The sequence below is a fragment of the Sphaerodactylus townsendi genome, linkage group LG14, assembly GCF_021028975.2.
Source record: "Sphaerodactylus townsendi isolate TG3544 linkage group LG14, MPM_Stown_v2.3, whole genome shotgun sequence".
NCBI lineage: Eukaryota > Metazoa > Chordata > Lepidosauria > Squamata > Sphaerodactylidae > Sphaerodactylus > Sphaerodactylus townsendi.
In genome coordinates this window covers 43857501-43878143 of record NC_059438.1, presented here as the reverse complement: position 1 = coordinate 43878143, position 20643 = coordinate 43857501, and the positions used below count along the sequence as shown (strand labels likewise).

Sequence of the window (20643 nt, the reverse complement as noted above, 5' to 3'; positions counted from 1 at the left end):
CTGGGAACTGTAGTTCCTCAGGCTGTTTTTAGCCTGTACTGTGAACAGGCCTTTTTTTCAGCCTGAAAAAGTTATAGGAAAAGGAAAGGAACTAAGGTAAGTGTGGGAAGGGGGGGCACCGTGGGGGGTCAGGGGGGAGGGGCCTGGGCAAGGGGTCGGGGGAATTTTGTACCCCAATGTGACCCAAAACCATGCGCCTGGTGCGTGGCACCCCCCCGTCCCCTGGTAGCCCCACATCTGCTGTGCTGTAGTGGCTCTCTGCGCTGGCTTTTTTCCAGAAATAGTCTGTTTGTCTGCTTTTCCTGAATACCCTCCTTAGAATTTACCCAAGTTACTGTGTTCTTAGAAATCTTCACACAGATTTTATGAAAATTCACAATGTATTTTAGAGGATGAACAACTCAAAATTATAACATTGTAACAGCTGTTCTAATAAGAATATTTTGAGTTGTTCTAAATGTGCTTCATTTTTCAGGGAAGCAAAAGCACATGGTACTTCTATTCTTTTGTTCAGTTTTTCAATACATGAGATATACATGTTAGATTGTGAAATATCTATGAATCCAGTTGTTTTTATGAGCAAAGAACAACACATTATTAAGACTGAGCAAAATTTCACATAATGCATTCCCCCCTCCCCAATAAAAAAGCCCATTATTTCTAGGTATTCTGTCAAGTTTTCTGACACACATACAGTTCCTTTCCTTTCAGGGTACAGTATAGTGTGAAGTGGCCATTGGAATAAATGTATCTCCATTTGACATGCTGCCGCGCAAAATCATAACATTGAAACATTAATATAAAAGAGTAAGTATCCATTACCTACCTTGAAACTGTGTAAATTTGATGGTCCCCATCCTCTCTCCATTTCTGAATACAACTTGCCCCTAAATAAAGTAAATAAATACCTTACAATAGGATTTATGATAATCACACAAAGCTGCAATACATTCTAAAAAAGAAAGAGATGAACACATACTTTTCTCACTTATCAATAATACACCTGGAAATCAAAACCATCAAGTCAATTGAATCATAGAGTTGGAAGAGACCACAGGGGCCATCAAGTCCAACCCCCTGCAATGCAGGAACACACAATCAAAGCACTCTTGACAGATGGCCATCCAGCCTCTGTTTAAAAACCTCCAAAGGAGACACCACTACACTAAGAGGAAGAGTATTCCACTGTCGAACAGCTCTTACTGCCAGAAAGTTCCTCCTAATGTTTAGGTGGAATCTCTTATCCTGCACCTCGAACCCATTACTCCTGGTCCTAGTCTCTGGAGCAGCAGAAAACAAGCTTGCTCCCTCACCAACATGACATCCCTTCAAATATCTAAGCATGGCTATCATGTCACCTCTTAACCTTCTCTTCACCAAACTAAACATACCCAGCTCCCTAAGTCTCTCCTCATAGGGCATTGATTCCAGAATTTTTACCATTTTGGCTGCCTTCCTCTGGACCCATTCCACCTTCTCAATATCCTTCTTGAATTGTGGTGCCCAGAACTGAATACAGTATTCCAGGTGAGGTCTGACCAATGCAGAATAGAGTGGTACTATTATGTCCCTTGATCTAGACACTGTACTAGACATTGATGCATCCCGAAATTGAATTAGCTTTCTTGGCTGCTGCATCACACTGGCCGAATTCCCACTGAAAATTTAATCTAGATACAACCAAGTTTCAAAAGAATCGGTACCTTTTCATCCAGGTTCCAACATCCTCACTGCAGCATGTTTCTATTGAAGACATCGAGGCTTGCCCCTGGGGGGGGGGGGGGGGGCCTGCTGTCAGGTGTGCAATTGTTAAGCTAGCAGCACCAAAATTTCAGAGTATCTTTAGGAGACTCTCCCAATGATACCACCCAGGTTTGGTGAAGTTTGGTTCATGGGGGCCAAAGTTATGGACCCTCAAATGTGTAGCCCCCATCTCCTATTAGTTCCCATTGGAAACAATGGGGGATGGAGCACCCCCTTTTCGAGTCTATAGCTTTGGACCCCCTGGACCAAACTTCACAAAACCTGGGTGGTGTCAGTAGGAGACTCTCCTGATGATACCATCCAGTTTTGGTGAAGTTTGGTTCATGGGGGCCAAAGTTATGTGTAAGCTCCCATTGGAGTGTTTTTTTCCAAAAAGGTGCATATATAAGCAGGTCCAGGAAAATCCTATGATGGGGGGGGGGGGGGGGCACCACAAATGGGGCTGACCTGTGTTCCACAGTTCGGCTGTGAGGAGATCTTGAGGGAACCTGGATATTTCGGGTGACTATCCCAGGATTAATTGCCAGCGAGGAAATCACCACTGCTAACATGCATTCAGTTTACAAATGAAGCCAGGAACCAATAGATAAATGTGAGATTTAAATCAAATGTTCATTTGTACATCTGTTGAATGTAAAGTTGCCTTGAGTCCAACTTTGGTTGCGAAAAGACAGTTTAATGATGAAGATGTTACCCAATATATTCTTAGAAGTCACTGTACATGGACTGTATGTATGTTCACTGTAACTTGTGAACAGTTTCAGCTGGGCAGATATATGAACCAACTGCTTTGAAACATATTGTATTCATTTTTTAAATTTCGATTTCTATCCTGCCCTATCCCCGTAGGGGATAATATGAAAATTATATCATTAAGTGCCTGACCTCTGGTGGCTCTTAGTTTTATGCCATCTGAGCAGGGTGGGGTGGGGTGGGGGGGTGGGTGGGGCTGAAAACAAAACTCTACATTTCTTTTCTATAGTAAATAAAAGCAAAATTCACAACAGGGACTATTTAGACACCCATTTGCACTTTATAATACTGAAAACCCAGAATTCTTTAATACTGTATTATAATCAAACACATTATAGCATATTGTGGCCAAAATTATTCATGTTTAAATATTAAACATACTTTGAACATAAATTGCATATGTCTACAAGACAGATAGGAATTACTATCTAAACTGCAGTTTGTCTTACATAAAAATATTTATGCTTCATGTTGCACCCCCAAGTGCCTTCCCTTGACCCACCAGAGCCAAGCAGATTCCCCCTGCTAAAGTTCCAACAGTCAAGTATGCTTTGCATGAGCAGCCCTTTGATCTGTTAATATTCTAGTGCAGTAGCATGAATGTGGTGATTTTACTTTATTTCTGTTCACTTGGTGTTCTTCCACCTTTATATAAACTTTATATAAATCTATAAACACAAAATACCACTGACTCACTGACTGACTCATCAAAAGAACTCAAAAATTACCGAACCTACAAAGTTGAAATTTGGCACACCCTACCCTGAACCTCTTCACAGCCTTCTCACTCATCAGCATCCAATGGCAGAACACTTCCTTTCTGCATCTCGAAAATACAATGGCTGCTTCAAAATGACGTCTTTGGGAGCCCACCAGGTGAAAGAAAGCAATAACACATTGCATTAGAAAAAGACAACTACAGGAAGCTGCTGCAAAATAATGCGAAAACAAACCCATCAGTCCACAGACAGGCTGTGAGAAAATATGCTGCATGTCACCCCAAAGTTCACAAACAGGCTATAAAGAAGTATGCTGAATGTCACCCCGAAATTCATAGAGAGCCTGTGATGAAGTATACGTAGCAAAGCACGGGTGCCCTGCTAGTTTATAATAAACACTAAAAATGTTCTGCTCAGTGGAAGCCTCTCATTCAGGCACTTGAGACCACTCTACAAAACACAAAAATAACCCCTTTGCCTTCTGTCAGAAAATAAAAATCAGACTCTTTAAAGTAAAATGATGGAGCAAGAAGATTTTAGTTACATGAACAAAGAAAAATTATTTTGGCAAAGGAACAAATATTAATAGGCAAGAGGCTGGTATTGAGTGGTTCTTAGATACAAGTAGTTATAGTATCTCTTTTCATAACTGCTACAGTTTTGGCTCAGGTCTCTAGCTTACTGTTTTCCAGATCTTACATTCCATTTATTTTAAACAGACATACACACACCAGTTTTGATGTCACTATACTCAGTTGTAGTGATGTGGTGCCCACGGGGCAGGGGGGCACAACACCCTGGGACAAGCAGCAGCGGAGGCATGGCCAGGCTGTTGAGGGGGCATTCTGGGGGCATTCCAGGAGTATGGTGGGGTACACTGTGGCAGGGGTGCAGGGCGCACGCACACCCCAGGTGCAGTTTCCCATCGCTCCGTCTCTGCTCAGTTCGTCTTACTATTCAGTTGAAAAGACAGTATTTCAAAAACAGTTCCTTAAAACGCTAGCTTATCCACTAGATATGGCTAGCCCACACATTGCTTCAAAAAACCAGGAATTCTGGCTATCCCTCAGGAAGCCAATCCCTCACTTTATCTCTATATTAAAAATCCCACACTTTCATAAGTTTCACCCCTTAGCATCTGCGTGGGGTCTTCCTCAGAGCAAAGCAGCCAAGAAACCCATGTTTTTATTTAATATCACTGTTTTTCTTTTCAGCAGGGATGTAGTACAGATTCTCTCTTCTAATCTGACGTTCCAGTCCCACAAACAGAGTTAGAATGGAGCCCAATCAACACATACCTGTTCACTCTGGCACTCTGATTAGAATTCTCTCAAGGTCTCACCCAGCCTTTTGAAATCTGCCTTTCACACCCAGCCAGTCACAAGCAGTCCTGACTTAATTCCTTGTGGACTCGTTCACTCACAGAAAATGAAGCTAAGTGTTTGAATGACTAAAAATGTCTTAAATTTAAAATTCATAGGCATTTTTTGAAGTTCCTTCCAAACTCCCAATTTTTCTAACAGAAAAAACAAAAAAAGTTCTTAAAATTTGTTTTTCCAAATATTTCTAGGTTTTGTTGTTGGACTTTTGTATCTCTACCATTACCTTGCATGAACACCAAAATACATTATTATTTAATATATTTTGAGAATATGTATGGGAGAGCCACACTAATAGAATGTATAAGGTGATATAAAGAGCCCTCATGGTAAGAGGAGTTTTCAAACATTCACAAACAAAAAGTAAGAATGATTATTGTAATGCTGAAATGATCACCTTATATGTCTAATGCAAGTAAAACTGATTCTCCCATTCAGAAAAAGCAAAGATAACTTTTTAAAAATGTCTATTCTTGTGATATTTTAGGACCACCCCCCCCCTTGAAATCAGGCTAATATGATAAGGTGTCAACCATCAAAAGCTGAAGCTGAGAGTGAAAGCTTGAAAGCTGCCTAAGGCTAGTATTGACAAAGTTATTTGGAGGATTTCTCTCACACAATATTGCATCTGTAACAGTGATAACTATTTTGGAAGAATATATTCCAGGAAGGTCCCATTCATACTGAATATGACATATCATGCTTTTCAGCTCATGGCAGGAGCTATGAAATGGTAGAAACAGCCACAAAAAAGGTCATTTCTCGACTGCTACAGCATCCGCTAGTTTCACACTCATCCCAGTTGTTCAAGGTAACTCAGCAACTGCTGCTGCCTAATCTGATCCTCTAATGTCTCAGAAACAGACAAGTAGGTGTAATATCTTTGCCAAAAATTTGCTGATAAAATATCGAGAATACGCTCTCTGTCAGTTATAACACGGGCACAACAGAACAAACGCTTAATATACTGCCTAGGTTATTTATGGATTGTTTTGACCCAGTTTATATGATGGATGTGGACAACATCATGAGAACTGTGAAAGCCTGTACTTGTACCCTAGGTTCTTGCCCATCCTGGCTGATAAAACCATGTAAGAACCACATCAACAAACCCTTAGTATCTTTTATGAATTAATCACTAACTCAAGGCACCTGCAAGAGGTGGTTATCTATCCACTGTTTAAAAAAACTATCCCTACATAAAAAAGATGTGGCCAATTATCGCCCAATCTCTGATCTATCCTTTCTAGGCAAAGTGACAGAGAGAGTGATAGTGAACCAATTCCAGGTTTACATGGATAACTTATTTGCCGAGACCTTTTTTTCAGGGATAGCTCTGCAAGCTTTGGTTGCTGACTTCTGTCTGAGTGAGGTCAAAGGTCAAACTTATCTGTTGTTCTCACTGGAGTTATCTGCACCTTTTGTTACAGTAGATCATGCCATCATGTTGAGGAACCTGGAGAAAGAAGTAAGCATCGAGATATCCAAATCCAAATCCAAAAACCTTTATTAGGCATAAAACCAGTGCCAAGAATTTCAAATACAATAAAAAGATCATTATTGCTCAACTTGCAGTACACCGAGCAAAAACATAGCAACAGCTTCAGATATTTCCACACTAGAGCTATTTAGAAGCTTAGCCATTTTTGTTTTATCAGAGAGGAGCATAAATCCTGTTGGTAACACAGTTCTCAAATTGGTTCTGATGTTGTTGTACTTTGAACAATGGAGCAGAATATGAGAAAGTGTTACAGTTGTATCAGGACAGAATTGACAGCGACGCTCATCTTGTGGAATACCAGAGAATCGACCTTGAAGATGTGCTGACGGAAAAGAGTTACACCTTGCTCTGGTCATGACCCATCTGCTATTGTAATTAATACGTTGTTGCAGATATATAGCAGGGCTAGTTTTCTGAGGGATAATCCCAAAGACTATTGGAGAGCAAGAGCTTTGTGCTTTGCTCAGGAGAAATTGGTACTCTTGATCAAATAATCTAGACTTTAAGCGATGGTAAATCTCCGGAGCGGTGAGCATTTGTAGGGCCTCCCAAGAGTCAACCTGGACCACACACAGAGATAACACCCTTAAAGCCTGCAAAAAATTATCCGCTGCAGTACTGAAGTTTTTTAACATCAATGGTGGTAGATTCATACCAGCAGCGTTGAAGGTGTTTAACGCTAAGGTGGCCCAGCATCGAGATATGCACTGAACTGGTCCAAATCATTCCTCACAGGTGGGAATCAAAAGGTGGTTATTGGAAACCAGTTGTCATCTGTGTGGGATCTATTTTTAACCTCTAAGTAAAGTCATTAGGAAAAATCATTTGTCTGTCTGTCTGTCTGTCTGTCTGTCTGTCTGTCTGTCTGTCTGTCTGTGTCTGTCTGTCTGTCTGTCTGTCTGTCTGTCTGTCTGTCAGATTTAATATACCACCCCATCCCCAAAGGGCTCTGGGCGATGTACAACCAATAAACAATCACATTACATTGTGGCCAGATGTGCAGAGGCTACTCAAATAATCACAGACACGGCTTAGATTGAAATCGGGCCGTAGCCCTTTTTATTTACATAATTCCTAAAAGTGAAGCTGGGCGATCAAGAGGAGTGCATCAACTCAGCCGATCAGCCTTCCTGGCTGATCCCAGCATCACCCCATTTATTGGGGGGACAGAGTTCCTGGGCCAGGGGGCATCTGCCCCATTCTTTTGTGGAGGTGTCGGGCTCACCTGCAGAGGCCCTTAGGTGCATGCTCCCCGAGCCTGCCCCTCTCCAAGCCACTTATGGAGACCCCCCAAAGGCTGGGAGATCCGGCATGCAAGCCCAGTCTCCCCCAAAACGATGTGCTCCTCTGCCCAAACCGCCACAGAGCTGACCCGACAGCTCCTGCCACAGCTTCGCAGCCACCAAGCCGAGGCCGCCCACCACCGCCGTACAGCAGGACATTCCTGGCCTCCGTAGCACCCCCAACCAGCACACACCGTTCAGTTGGGACAAGGGCCCAAGCCCTGACTGCCGTGAGCAGGTGCAGGAACTCCACCAAGGGCCCCAGCTGTAAGGAATTCCATAGAAGCAGAAATAAAAGGCTCTTTGGTGAAAAAAAGACCGTTTATTCAGACATCTTAGAAAGCTCAAGTACACGCAGTGGCAGGAATGACACTTCCCGCCAGAAGCACAGGTTATAACTCTATTCACCCCATCCCCCATCCTGCTTCCCATGGGAACGGAGTCCTCATCTCCCGCGCAAAGATAAAGTCTCCGCCGATGAAGCTGGCCCATCGCCCGGGCTGTGGAATGCACTCAAGGTTACTTCACCATCAACACCATTGAATCCTTTACACTCTGCCTCCCTTAAAGAAGACCCCTCCCCCCCAGGTTTATGCGGAAAGGCGCGGTGGAAAGCAGAAATAAGGGTGGGGGCGTCAATATTTTCGGAATAAACCCATTGATTATACCCAGAGGAATATCCCACCCAAGAGACTAAATATTGCAAGCGTTTGCGGTTAAAGCGAGAGTCCAGGATAGCGTTTATTTCGTAGTGCTTGTGGCCATCAATAATAGTCGGTGGGGGCCTCTCCGGCGGGTCGTGCCAGGCATCGGAAGCGGGAGCCTCCTTGAGCAAGCTGGAATGGAAGACAGGATGAATGTTACTAAGAGAGTTAGGCAAATCCAATCGGGCAGTGACATCATTAATCACTTTAGTAATCTGAAAAGGTCCCACGAATCTTTTGCCCAGTTTGGAAAATTTATGCACGTCTCTGAGATTTTTGGTGGACAAATACACCCAAGCGCCCACACGCAGAGGGAAATCCGAGCGGTGTTTATCCGCTTGCAGCTTTTGGGAGTCCTTAGCCTGTTGTAAGGCGCTCTGGACCGATTTCCACCCCTCGGCTAGGGACGAAATCCATTGTTGAAATTCTGGAGGGTCCAAAGCTGTCGCGGGTAGTTGTGGCAACGGCGGGAAGGAGCGACCAGACACAATTTCAAAGGGGGTTTTCTTTGTACTGCTATGAACCGCATTGTTATAGGCGTACTCCGCAAACGGAATAAGCTCGCACCAATTGTCTTGGTGGTAGTTGGTGTAACAACGTAAATCCCCCCCCCCACCCCATCCCCCATCCTGCTTCCCATGGGAACGGAGTCCTCATCTCCCACGCAAAGATAAAGTCTCCTCACGATGAAGTAAGCTGGCCTCCATCAGAATGTACCCAAGGTTACTTCACCATCAACACCATTGAATCCTTTACACCAGCCCACCCTACTCGCCACCCTACTCGGGATCTCTGGCTCCTCTCCAATGGAACCGTGGCAGAAGGTGGGACCAGAAAAGCTTCACGTCCGACAGCAAAGTCATCAGCCCATACAGGCCGGCTTCCATCCGTGTGGACAGCTCTAGGCCCGTCAAGACTGGTAAGTCATTCTCACCCAAGTGGATGACGATGGCATGAGGTAGGTCCAGCCTGCCGAGGGCTTCCTGGCTGGTGGGCAACAGGGAGTCCCATCGCCTGCCCCAGCGACCAAGCCACACCACACCCACATTGGGCCCGAGCTGCAGGTCTGGTCCCCAACTGGACGACGACGCGCATTCGCCAGCCCAATGGACCACACTGTGGCCCACGATCCATATCCTTGTCCGGGTGCTTGCTGGTCCTGTTGAAATACCACAATGAACGTGAGGACCCAAGGAAAACCACCCTGATTCCACCTGTCGCCCCCACCCTCTAAAGCCCTAAAAACTAAAACAAAAAAGGGAGCGGGGGTTAGACACTTAACCTCCTATGCAAAAATCCACTATGCAAAGGGGAACAAGAACCCAAAAAGATAAAAAACAAAAAAGGGGGGTACATATACTGACCCTCCCGCCACAGCGCCACCCTGTGGCTTGACTGTGGTTAGGTGAAAAAAAACCCGTTAAGGAAACCAAACAACTTCCCCCCCTAAGTGACGGTTAACGAAGTTGCCAAATCATGCCGCATCCCCCATTACCCTGGGCCCGATGACAGGTCTAACTGATGCAGCAAAAACCGGGTATTAACTCCTGCCCTTGATAACCCAGATTGAAAGGTCACGCAAGCCGTGACCTCCAACAAGCTTGGGGAAAAGCCCAATTCCTGTATGAAGTGACGGACCGGGAACCCGAGGGGGGGTGTCTACAGATTATGCAACGTAGACCCCATGGACCCCAACGTAGACCCCTGATAGCACGGGGTTGTATGATTCGAGCCCATGGCAAACCAGGCACCAGTTTTTACTTGTCCCGGTCCCTTCCCCCACAGCAGACTAGGGCCTGACACCAGGACAGGTCAGTGTACATCCCCCTAAAGGGGAAAAGGATGCCAACCGTGAGTCTTGTCCAAGGCTTCACACCTCTCGGTTTCCCCTTCTGCCCAAGCAGACCCTTGTATTCGCAATCAAGGGACCGGGGAACTTGCAGCTACAGGCGGCCATAAAATAAGCCGACGTACTACCGGCTGCACTCCCTGACTCAAGGGACCATTGAAATCTCGAAGCTGTAGTCGTTGTCAGGGGTTCCCCTGCATCAAAGGTCACCGCCCCTTGGCCAACCGAAGACTCCCAGCCGTGGGGCAAACGAAGTCTACTTGCCACTGCAAAAAACAGGGAGGAAAAGTGATGCTGTTAGTTTAATTCCCATACCTGTAAGCCTGTGAGGAATCCCCCCACCCCCCCATTTCCACGACCCCTGGCTGAATGCACAGGAAACCAAGCCTACTGGGCACGTGCAGTCATGCCAGGCCTCGCCAGACCACGAAACCAGCCACAGGGGGAGGTGAGGACAGAGGGGGCCAACCGGCAACCCCTGGTCAGAGTGGACCCATGCAGCCAACACACCAGGCCCTCACAGCACCTCAATACCACCAAATTGTTCAACCGACCGATCACCACCACTACACCTCACTTATGTCATGCTGACTGCTTGCAGGCCTCAACCATCACAGAGAGGCGGGAAAATAAAAACCAGGATGGCAAAATGAATAACAGGGGGTGACATATGCCTGGTGTGCTCCGCACAGCCCCTAGGCGCAAAGCTGAAGTGCACAACCGTGCTACCCCCCCTTGGTCGGGGGAACACTCCCCCCTTTGTTCCAGAAGGGAAATAACTGCCCTGGGCCGCCAATGCCAACTCCCTGCCAAGAACTCCCCTCTGCCGGGGTGCCTCTGCCCCACCTAGGCCAATTCCCTCATAAAGAGGTGCGAACATTCCCTTCGCATGGAGGCAGCATGCAAGTTGCCCACCCAAAGCCTCTAACCCAAATAAAAAAGTGCGGAGGTGCGGCAGCCCCAACTACAACAATATCACTCACTCCCTTGCAAAGCATCGGTGATGTGAACGTGACATCAAGACGCAAGAATCTAAGTGGGACCCCAAACCTAAAACCTTTTAACCTAACTGCTACACTTTTTAGAGGACCAATGCGCTATGCATTGCCACAGAGCATGTTAAGGCAACGCCCCACCAAACATGCCAACTCAAAGCCGAATGACAACACTCCCATTCAGCATAAGCATAAGCATAAACATTTTATTGTCATTGTGCACGCACAACGAAATTTACAGCAGCATTCCTTGATGCACACAATTTCAGACTCATACATCATAATTTCATACACTCTCTGTGACTCCATAAATTTGCATCCCTACTTCTCCACCTACTCCATCCATCGCTTGCCACAGCCCCAAACACATCAACACGAAGCCGTGGAGTTTAGCATAGCCACAGCTCTAGAGTAGAAGCTGTCTCTTTGCCGGATTCAAAACTACAACCCACCTGGGGAAAAGCATCTCGTCTCTTTCTCCTCCTTTTTTTAAAATTAGAGAGAGGGAAGCCCACCACAGTGTGCTCCCCCCTTTCTCACCATCCGCACTTCCCAACAGGGGTGTGCTGGCCGAAAAAAGACCACCATTCCCCTACGACCTCCCCTTAACCCAACTGTGTCCGCAGCGAGAACAAGGGGAGCCCATCAGCTGAACCCCCAACAGGATGATTGATACTACCAACCATAGGCCCAAGCCTAAAGAAGTTACCCCAGTCGAACCCGGTACTCACCCAAAGGAAAGGGGTTGTGCGACCTAGGACATGGACCAAGACTGAGCCTCGCCCACTGTACCCCTTTTTTCGCCGACTCGTCCGGATCCCAAAGTGCTGCACCGTGTAGCCCCGAAGGCCCTTCTCCCCTTCTGGGGGTAACAAGATCGAGGAAGGCTGCCCAAGTCGCTCCTGGATCCGTGGCATCCCCGCCACTGGGTCAACGCGGACCTGCAGCCCAGCACTGGTCGATGAAACCATCGATACAACAGCCTCATCATCCGAATCAATGCCTCCGCCACCAGTGCTTGTGGAACGAGGCTGGTCGCTGGGGTCAGGCTCCGGGGAAGATCAGGCTTGAACCAATGCCATTAATTCCCCGGGCTGGAACGAAAACTCACAAGAGCCCACTAACCCAATCTCCCACCCAGGAGATGGCTCTGCCACTAGGTGGGTAGACAAAACAGCTCCGGGCTCGTGCCTTGCTGAGATTGGGGAACCCGGGGCCTGCTGGTGCTCCAACACCTCTGGGTAAATTGGGGGTGGCAAAGGAATGTCCCCTGTGAAAGTGTCCATGATGGCAGGGACCCCTCATCCGGACACAGCCGGTAAGTCCCTTCTGTCTCCAGGCCCCATCCAGGGTAGCCCCAGAACCAGCAGATCCGCATCTACGCATGCTAAATCCGAACCGGAGCTTACATGAACTTTGGGAGAAAACCTAACCAGGCTTCCTTCCCCCGGCCCCCACCCGACCCACTTGTCATCTTGCACCCGGGGGGCTGTTACGGAAGTGGTTGTGAGACCACCCTGCCCGCAGAGGAGCCCAAATGCACCTATCCCTGTGCCACTGGCTGAACCTCTATTGCTCCTGGGGTGACACCCCCCATTTCATGGCCATGGGATCTCCATACCCCACACAGCTCTGCAAGGGGTCCAAAAAAACTCTCTTTGTCCCAGAAGCAAGGAAGGGAGGCCTAGCCTCAATGTTTTTTCCCTCTCCTCACTTGCAGGGCCAAAACGCCTCTACTGGGCCTCTCCAATGTCATGACCACTGGCCATGAACACTACAGGGCCAAATCCACTATAAGTCCCTCCACACCCAAGGGCTTAGTTTGCCTCAAAGCATCGAAAGAGGCTGAGACCACTCTGTGCTGCCTTTTACAGGTAGCTTGCTCCATCCTAAATGCTCATGTCCGTAAGCACGCATATCGCTGGGTGGTAAGGCGTAGCCGTCCGGTAGCCCAGGGACATGCATACTCCTTTCTGGAACCCTTACCACGTGCCCTGCCCCCTGTCACAATTACAGGCCTAGTTGATTCTAGTGCCGCTATTTATGATAAATAAAACAACATTTTTAAATACCAGTTAAACGTAATTAACAACCACTCCAACCTCCACCTTAAAATCAGATGATGACATAAACAATGGACTCATTGGGCAGGCGGCATAATATGGACAAACTCCCAAGGTGAAATATGGGTCTCAGGGGATGGCACCTTCAAAGGCCGACCTCCCCAAAGGCCTGGTGGAACAATTCCGTCTTGCAGGCCCTGCAGAACTGTTCCAGGTCCCACAGGGCCCGGATGGCTGGGGGGAGAATGTTCCACCAGGTTGGGGCCAGGGCACTAAAGGCCCCGGCCCAGGAAGAGGCCAGCCATATCATGGAGGGGCCCAGGACCACCAGTAAATTGGCCTCTGCCGAATGCAGAGGTCGAACTGGGACATATGGGGACAGAGGGTTCCTAAGATATGAAGGCCCCAGGCTGCGGAGTGCCTTAATAGTTAAAACCGATAACTTGAAGATGATTCGGAACTCTAGCGGAAGCCAGTGCAGATGGCGCAGCACAGGTGAGATATGATCTCGCGATGAACTACCCGTAAGAAGTTGCGCCACCACATTCTGGACCAACTTCAACTTCTGGATCAACCACAAGGGAAGGCACACATAGAGCGAGTTACAATAGTCTAACCTGGAGGTGACCATCGCATGGATCACTGTGGCCAGGTCAGTCCAGGAGAGATAAGGGGCCAACCGACGTGCTTGACGCAGATGAAAAATGCCACCTGAGACGTGCAGGTAACCTGGGTCTCCATGGCGAGAACTGAATTCAGGCAACCCCCCCCCCCCCCCGGCTCTGGACTGAGGGAGCTCATATGCAGACAATTCTGTGCTTTGTTTGTTTGTCAAGTCACAGCTGACTTATGGCGACCCTGTGTGGTTTTCAAGGCAAGAGATGTTGGGAGGTGGTCTGCCATTGCCTGCCTCTGTGCCATGACCCTGGTATTTTTTTGGAGGCCTCCTGTCCAATACCAGCCAGGGTCAGGGCTGAGAGTGTATAACTGGCCCAGGGTCACCCAGAAAGCTTTCATGGCATCAGGGAGGTCTTGAACTTGGATTTCCCAGGTCCTAGTCCAGTGTTGGCGAACCTTTTAGAAACCGAGTGCCGGGGGTGGAGCAAGGGGAAACTGCACCTGGGGCATGTGTGCGCCCTGTGCCCCTTCCATGCCCTTGCCCTGCCCTGGAATGCCGCTGGAATGTCCCGAAACCGCCCCGCCCCACCTCCAGAACACCCTCAAGACACCTCACAGAGGGGTATCAGCTCTGTATGTTATTGTGTACTCCTAGCCCCTTTGGCGCTTAAGCCACTGCTATAAATAGCCCAAACTCAGCAATAGCTCAAGGTGGCTCACACAAAGAGGGCTCTGAGTGCCACCTCAGGCACCCGTGCCATAGGTTCGCCACCACTGTCCTAGTCTACTCAACTACTCAACTAACCTCAACTACTATGCCATGCTATGTGTAAAGTGCTGTCAAGTCGCATACAACTTATGGCCTTATTCAGTAGAGTTTTCGAGGCCAGAGACTTGCAGAGGTGATTTGCTACTGCCTTCCTCTGCATAGGATTCCTTGGCAAACTCCCATCCAAATATTAAACTACTGAGATATGATGAGATGAGGCCTATTGGGGACAATCTAGGTGAAGGTACACTCCAGGTTATTTGGCTTTCCATTTTATTCTTTTATATTTTGATTTATAACTCCTACTTCCCCGCAGGGTCTTTAGGTGGCGATACAAACTATAATAACCCATAAAAACAACATCATCATAAACATTTCAGCATAAAATGACTTAAAAACAGCTTAAAACAACTCAAAAGCATTTACAAAAATGGCGCCTTCCCATACCCTTATATGGCCACGGCAACAATTTAATTTCAATTCAGATCTGGCTTGGTATAAAAACCTGGCGGAACAGCTCCGTTTTCTAGGCCCTGCGGAAACCACTGAAGTCCCGCAGGACCCTGATCTCACCCAGGAGCTTGTTCCACCAGGTAGGGGCCAGATCTGTAAAGGTCCTGGCCCTTGTGGTGGCCGGCTGGATATCTTTTGGGTCAGGGACAACCAGCCAATTTTCCTCTGAGACTCCATTTTGTTGCTTTAAAGCCTATTCAAATCCTTTTTCTTTTTCATGAGCTCAGAAGTTCACAGAATGTTGGTGTCTGCTAATTGGGAATGGATGTGCTGCTGATTCCGCATGTTAATCTGGAAAGAATGCCAGAACAGCACACTCGCAGCTCCCATGTTGGCTGTTATTGGAGTTTGCCTTGTTTTCAGGTGAATAGTCTTTGAACGTGCATTCCCATGACAATTGTCTTAAATTTACTACACTGTTTTGTATAGTAGAATTGTCTTCTTACCCTTTAGCTTTATGTTATATACTTGATAGGTAATTTATTTGGTGCTTTAAGACTTGTTAATTTTATTTAAATAGTACATTTCACATTGGATCACAAATTTCTCAAATTTTCCTAAATTCCCACTCGGGAACAGATTTTATTTTGTTTTTCCTCTTAGAATACTCTTTCTGTCCCAAATAGGCTCGTGGATCACTGGGGGAGCGGCTCAGGGGTTGTTTTTTAAGGTAGAGGCACCAAATTTGAAGCATGTTCCTTTCACAACCCCCAGATTTGGCAAAGATTGGGTTGGGGGTCCAATTTTATGGGCCCCCATCCATTCTCCATTGTTTTCAATGGGCGGAATACAAATTTTCCCCCTGAGGACAAGCAAAGATGCACTTCTGTCAACAATCACACATCAGTGTCACCCACCCTGTCAGGTTCTGTTGACCACCCTGCAATAACCAGACTCCTGGGTGTGGAAATTGGTTTATTGAACAGGATTTCGGCGTACAGCCATCAGCAGTTCTTTGCTGGAATTAAGATTCAGTATAGAGTATCTGTCATGTCTCTGGACTGTTCAATAATGAGACTTTGTGTTCAAATGATTTCCCTTACTGAAAACCACATAAAGCATTTAGACTACCATTGACAGAACAAAGGATTAAGCATCAAAACAGTTTCCATTCCATGCCCTCCCCCCCTTCTACCACCTCTCAGGTCAGTTCCCAAGGGAGAATAGCACCTCTCTAGTCTCACGGGATGGGGGTGGGGGGGCCTGGCCCTCACTAGAACAAAATAACCCATACTCCCCAATGCTTTGAAGTGCAAAAATCAGAAGGTGTCTAATGAACAGATTAGCCTGTGCCTGAAAGTGAAATCAATATGCAAGCAGAGAAAGCAGTCCCAGAGAGAGGATCCCACATCCCGGCTGGGAGATATGACAGGATTGGTGTCGGGATGGCTGAGTACTGGGGGACGGGACCTGTGAACTGTGCTGTGTAGAACTATTCTTCTCCTGTCTTCTAACCACTCATCTCTCCTCTGCTCAGCTAGTGAAGGCCAAATAGTTGTGTCTGTAGTGCAGCTGTGTGATTGCATGTTGGGCAGGGGGAGGTGGATTTGTTAGTTTCTTTCAAATAGATATGTTCTGTCTGGGGGCAGTCAGAAGCGTCTTTGTACTCTGTACTGTTCTGAACTATTCTGACCTGCAATAAAGGAATCATTGTTCATCAACAACTGTTTCAATTGACTGGTTTTGGGAAGTTCTGACATTAAGACGCTTCTCCCTATTTCATCTTTTATCGTGGAACCAACTCAAGAGGAGTTGGATGGATTTTTTCTTCAAGGCTGTGCTTCTCAAGATTCCTCAGAGTTTCCCCTTCTGCATCCTGACCAGGACACTACCCAATCTCTCTCAGCCATACGTGCCAGGAGGTACCTGAGGGGACAGATTGGTTTGCAGGACCTTACAAGGGAGGAATTTGGTAATGCATTTGAAGGCTATCAAACTGAATTGGGACCGGTGGCCAGGTTGGTGCATCAGCTGGTTCTTCAGTCCTCTTGCCCGGTGTTGCGAGTGGCAAGTGGACTTGATCTGGGATCACAGCTTTTTGGATCTACTGGTGGTTTGTCTTACGATCTGTTAATGTGGTCTGACCCTGGGATAGAGATCCCCACTGACTGGCCTCCTTCTGTGACTCGGGATCACTGGCTGACCACGTTTCCATCGGACTATCATTTCACAGACCCCAGAGATCCTTGGTGGATCTCTCGCCACCTACAGAACCTTCACTCCCAAATCCAGGTGGAGGTCACACTACAAAGATTGTGGATTACGAACAAACGAGTGTTCGTTTTTCCACTGGTTTTCCCGGAGGTACTCGACCAAAGTCAACTGCTCGGATAGTCCAGCAAGAACGTCTGTGCATCAACCCTGACATGGGTCAGGGATTGCGCTTCTTGGAAGTCCCCGTGTGACCGCCGTCTCGGTCTGACTCAGAAGGGTCTGGCAGAACCGGTCGTAAGGAACTGGAGCTCCAACTGCTCAACATGCAAATTAAGCTGGAACAAATGGAGGCTAGAGCACAGGAAGCGGAGGCGCAGGTGTTGGAATACAGTTGGCAAAGTTCTGCATCGCAGTCGATTAGCCATGCTTCCATTAGCAAGCCCATGCAGACCTCGCCTCAGCCTACCCCGATCCATTGGGATCAGATGACCCAGAGTGTCCACGTCCAGCGTGCTCCCATTCCACAACCAATTCCACATACGATTCCTGGAGCCCACAGTACCTTCATTCCACAGCAGCTGCCTCCTCAGCAGCAGCAGGTACCGCGTATGGGCATGCCTCATCAATATATGCAACAGGCTCCAATGATACCTGCAATTTGTCCTAAGTTGTTTGATGGCTCACCCCAGAAACTGACCTATTTTTTGATCCAGGTCGATACCCATATGCATGACTTCGACCAGTACTATTGCAATGATGGTGAGCGAGTTCGAGATGTGGCCACTGCCTTTGAGGGTGATGCAGCGGAATGGTATGTGGAGCTGTTTGGATGGGCCGCTCAGGAGCTCACTTCGTTGCCTCTCTTCCTGAAGGCCCTCCGTGAACGGTTTGAGCAAACCCACAAGGATGAACAGGCTAAACGGGACATTAGAAATTTGAGACAAGGATCTATGTCTTGTACAGAATACTCCAGCAAATTTCGTGCCTTGGTGAGCAGGATCTCTGACTGGCCTGATCAGATGTTTGCTATTTTGGAAGGTCTTATCCCGAAGCTTCAGGAGTGGGTCCTAATGAGAGCCTTCACCAACACGTCTGGCAAAATGGATCACAATGGCAGCGGATGCTGATGTCCAGCTCTGGTGCTTTAAAGTGTTGGAATCTAAACCAGTTGGTCCTCGTCGTACTGTACCTCCGCCTCGTAAACCTGCAGCATCGGTCACTCAACCTCCTGTGGAGACCCTCTCTGCATGGAGACGACGTCTCGGTTTGTGCCTGTATTGCAGGGAGTCTGGCCACATGGCAGCAGCTTGCCCCGCCAAACCAGGTGCACCCAAGTCGTTGCCCAAGCCTCCTCAATCTACAAAGGCTCTGACAGCAAATCCCCCAGAGTGTCCAGAATATCTCAGTGCCAACCTGCCAGTGTCAACCTCAATAAGAGTGAGTGAGTGATGCAATGAGTGAGTGAGCAATGCAAAAACGTAATAGAGAAGGGAACATAAAGCTCTGTAAAACTTGCAAAAAAGCCCACAAACAATCTCTTGAAACTGACAAAACTAGTCTTTTGAACTCCCAGGAGCTAGAAAAACAAAGGCAACTTGAAACTACAAGTCGGGGTTGGGGGGCTGGGAAGAACAGTCCCCAGGAGCCTGCAAATGCTGGCTCTGGATCTTCCCAAAAGTGCTGAATATTTTTAGGATCTGTGTTTGTTTGTTTTTTGCAGTTTTCTGAAAAATTCCAGAAATATATAGGAGAACCAAAAAAATTCCTGAAAAATATTGGTAAGGTATTTGGGGGGTTTCACCTGGATTGTCATGCCCTGCGCATTTTGGTCTCACCTCAAAATCAACTTGGAAACTCCAGCTGGGCCAGATTGCTGCACCTGACTCCCAGGCTTCGCTGGCTGCCCACTTGTTGCCAGGCTCAGTTCATAGTATTGGCTGCCACATGCAAAGTCCTTCATGGTCTCTTATTCCCCCCCCCCCCCCTTCCTATGCTCTGCCATGACAAGAGTGCTCAGGTCAGCAGGTGCTTCTACAAGGGCCAGCCTGCAAATAGACACATTAACTGCTGCCCAAACAGAGGCATTTTCTCCACTGTGACTCCTGCTTTGCAGAATGGCCTGTCTGGGGAGGCCGGGGAAGGTGCCACTTTCCTGACCTTCTATGAACTATTCAAAGCTTTTCTGCACAGGTAATAGCGTTGCACTGGACAAATGGTTGGACTGTGTCTATATTGCTGTGTATTGGTAATTTTAATAGGATCCCCTTATGTGATCTCTGTAGCTCTTAATATGTCATGTTGTCATGATCTGGCCCTGTCCTGGCCCAATCCTGTCATTTCTCCCAGCCGGGATGTGGGAGTCTCTTCCTGAGACTGTTCTCTCTGGCCTGCTCTCAGTTTCACTTTCAGGCACGGCCTAATCAGCTCGCTAGACCCCCCCTGCTGGCCTTGGGGCGCCTGGCTCCTGGGGTTTTGGTAAAGGCAGTTAAAAAGCCCAATGAATAAATAAATAAATAAAGGTTGGTGTCAAGCAACGTGGGAGGGGGGTGGGTGGGGTGAGGGTATAATGGAAGCTGTTTTGGCATTTAATTCAATGGAGGTCTAAATGCTGAATCCTGATGCTGTTTTCAATAAAAGAATTCATTTGAACACGAAGTCTCATTGCTGAACACTCCAAGGGCACAACACATGTTTAGGGTTGCCATTCCCAGGATGGGAAATGCATGGGGATGTTAAGGGAGGGGACTGAGAGAAGGCTTTCAGGAGGGGGGAGGCTTCAGTGGGGTGTCATGCCAGAGAGTTTACCTCCCAAAGTGGCCATTTTCTCCTGGGGGGCTGATCTCTGACCCTGGGAAATCAGTCATCATAGCAGATCTCCAGCCAACACTTTACCCAGGTTAATACTTGTGCTTCTATAGTCCTGATGCACTGATGATTGAATGTCCCATTTTGCTGACTATACTGACTCACTCTGGGTAATCTGCCTTGAGTCCCTGTAAGAAAGGTGGACGATAAAAACATATATATATTTTTAAAAATTATCTTTCTTTTATTTAATTTATACCTCACTCCCCCCAACCAAAGTTGGGCTTGGGGCAGAAATTAATGGCACTTCTGATCTCAACTGACAAATTACAAATTTGAAGCTAAATTTGACCTTCTGCACATCATAAAGCATGTGTAAATGCAACTTATTTAATAATTCCTTTTAAAAATGACATCCCATTTGAACATCAGGAAAGATTCAGTCTAAAACCAGGGAACTTCTGTTCTGCAGTATAAAGAGAAAAGGGTGAATGAAACCAAATTCTACCACAATGCACCTTGCATGCCCATTAGTTTGGCTGATGATTAGATCTTAGCCTGTGTAACAGCCAGATTTTGGATTTGCTTGTAGAAATATTACTAAGGTCAAACTGACATAGCTGTTGTGGAAAATGCACACTGATCAGAAACCTGCAGCTACATTTTGAGAGCATTTTTGCCAAGAAAGTTGAATTCGTCTTGTTTTCATCAACTCTTAAGAAGCTGAGCCAGTTGATGGCAGTGCTGAGGGAGAAAATCTATATCTGACACCTG

General features: G+C 47.1%; 1 protein-coding gene across 1 annotated transcript in view; it reads right to left on the bottom strand.

Annotated features, from left to right (window-relative positions):
- The window catches only part of GABBR2 (gamma-aminobutyric acid type B receptor subunit 2), a 425828-nt gene that overhangs the window by 159734 nt on the left and 245451 nt on the right, over positions 1-20643 (bottom strand). Inside the window, exon 8 of the mRNA XM_048516192.1 lies at positions 827-887. Coding sequence (XP_048372149.1) covers positions 827-887 — 61 coding nt within the window. The remainder of the gene's footprint in view (positions 1-826; positions 888-20643) is intronic.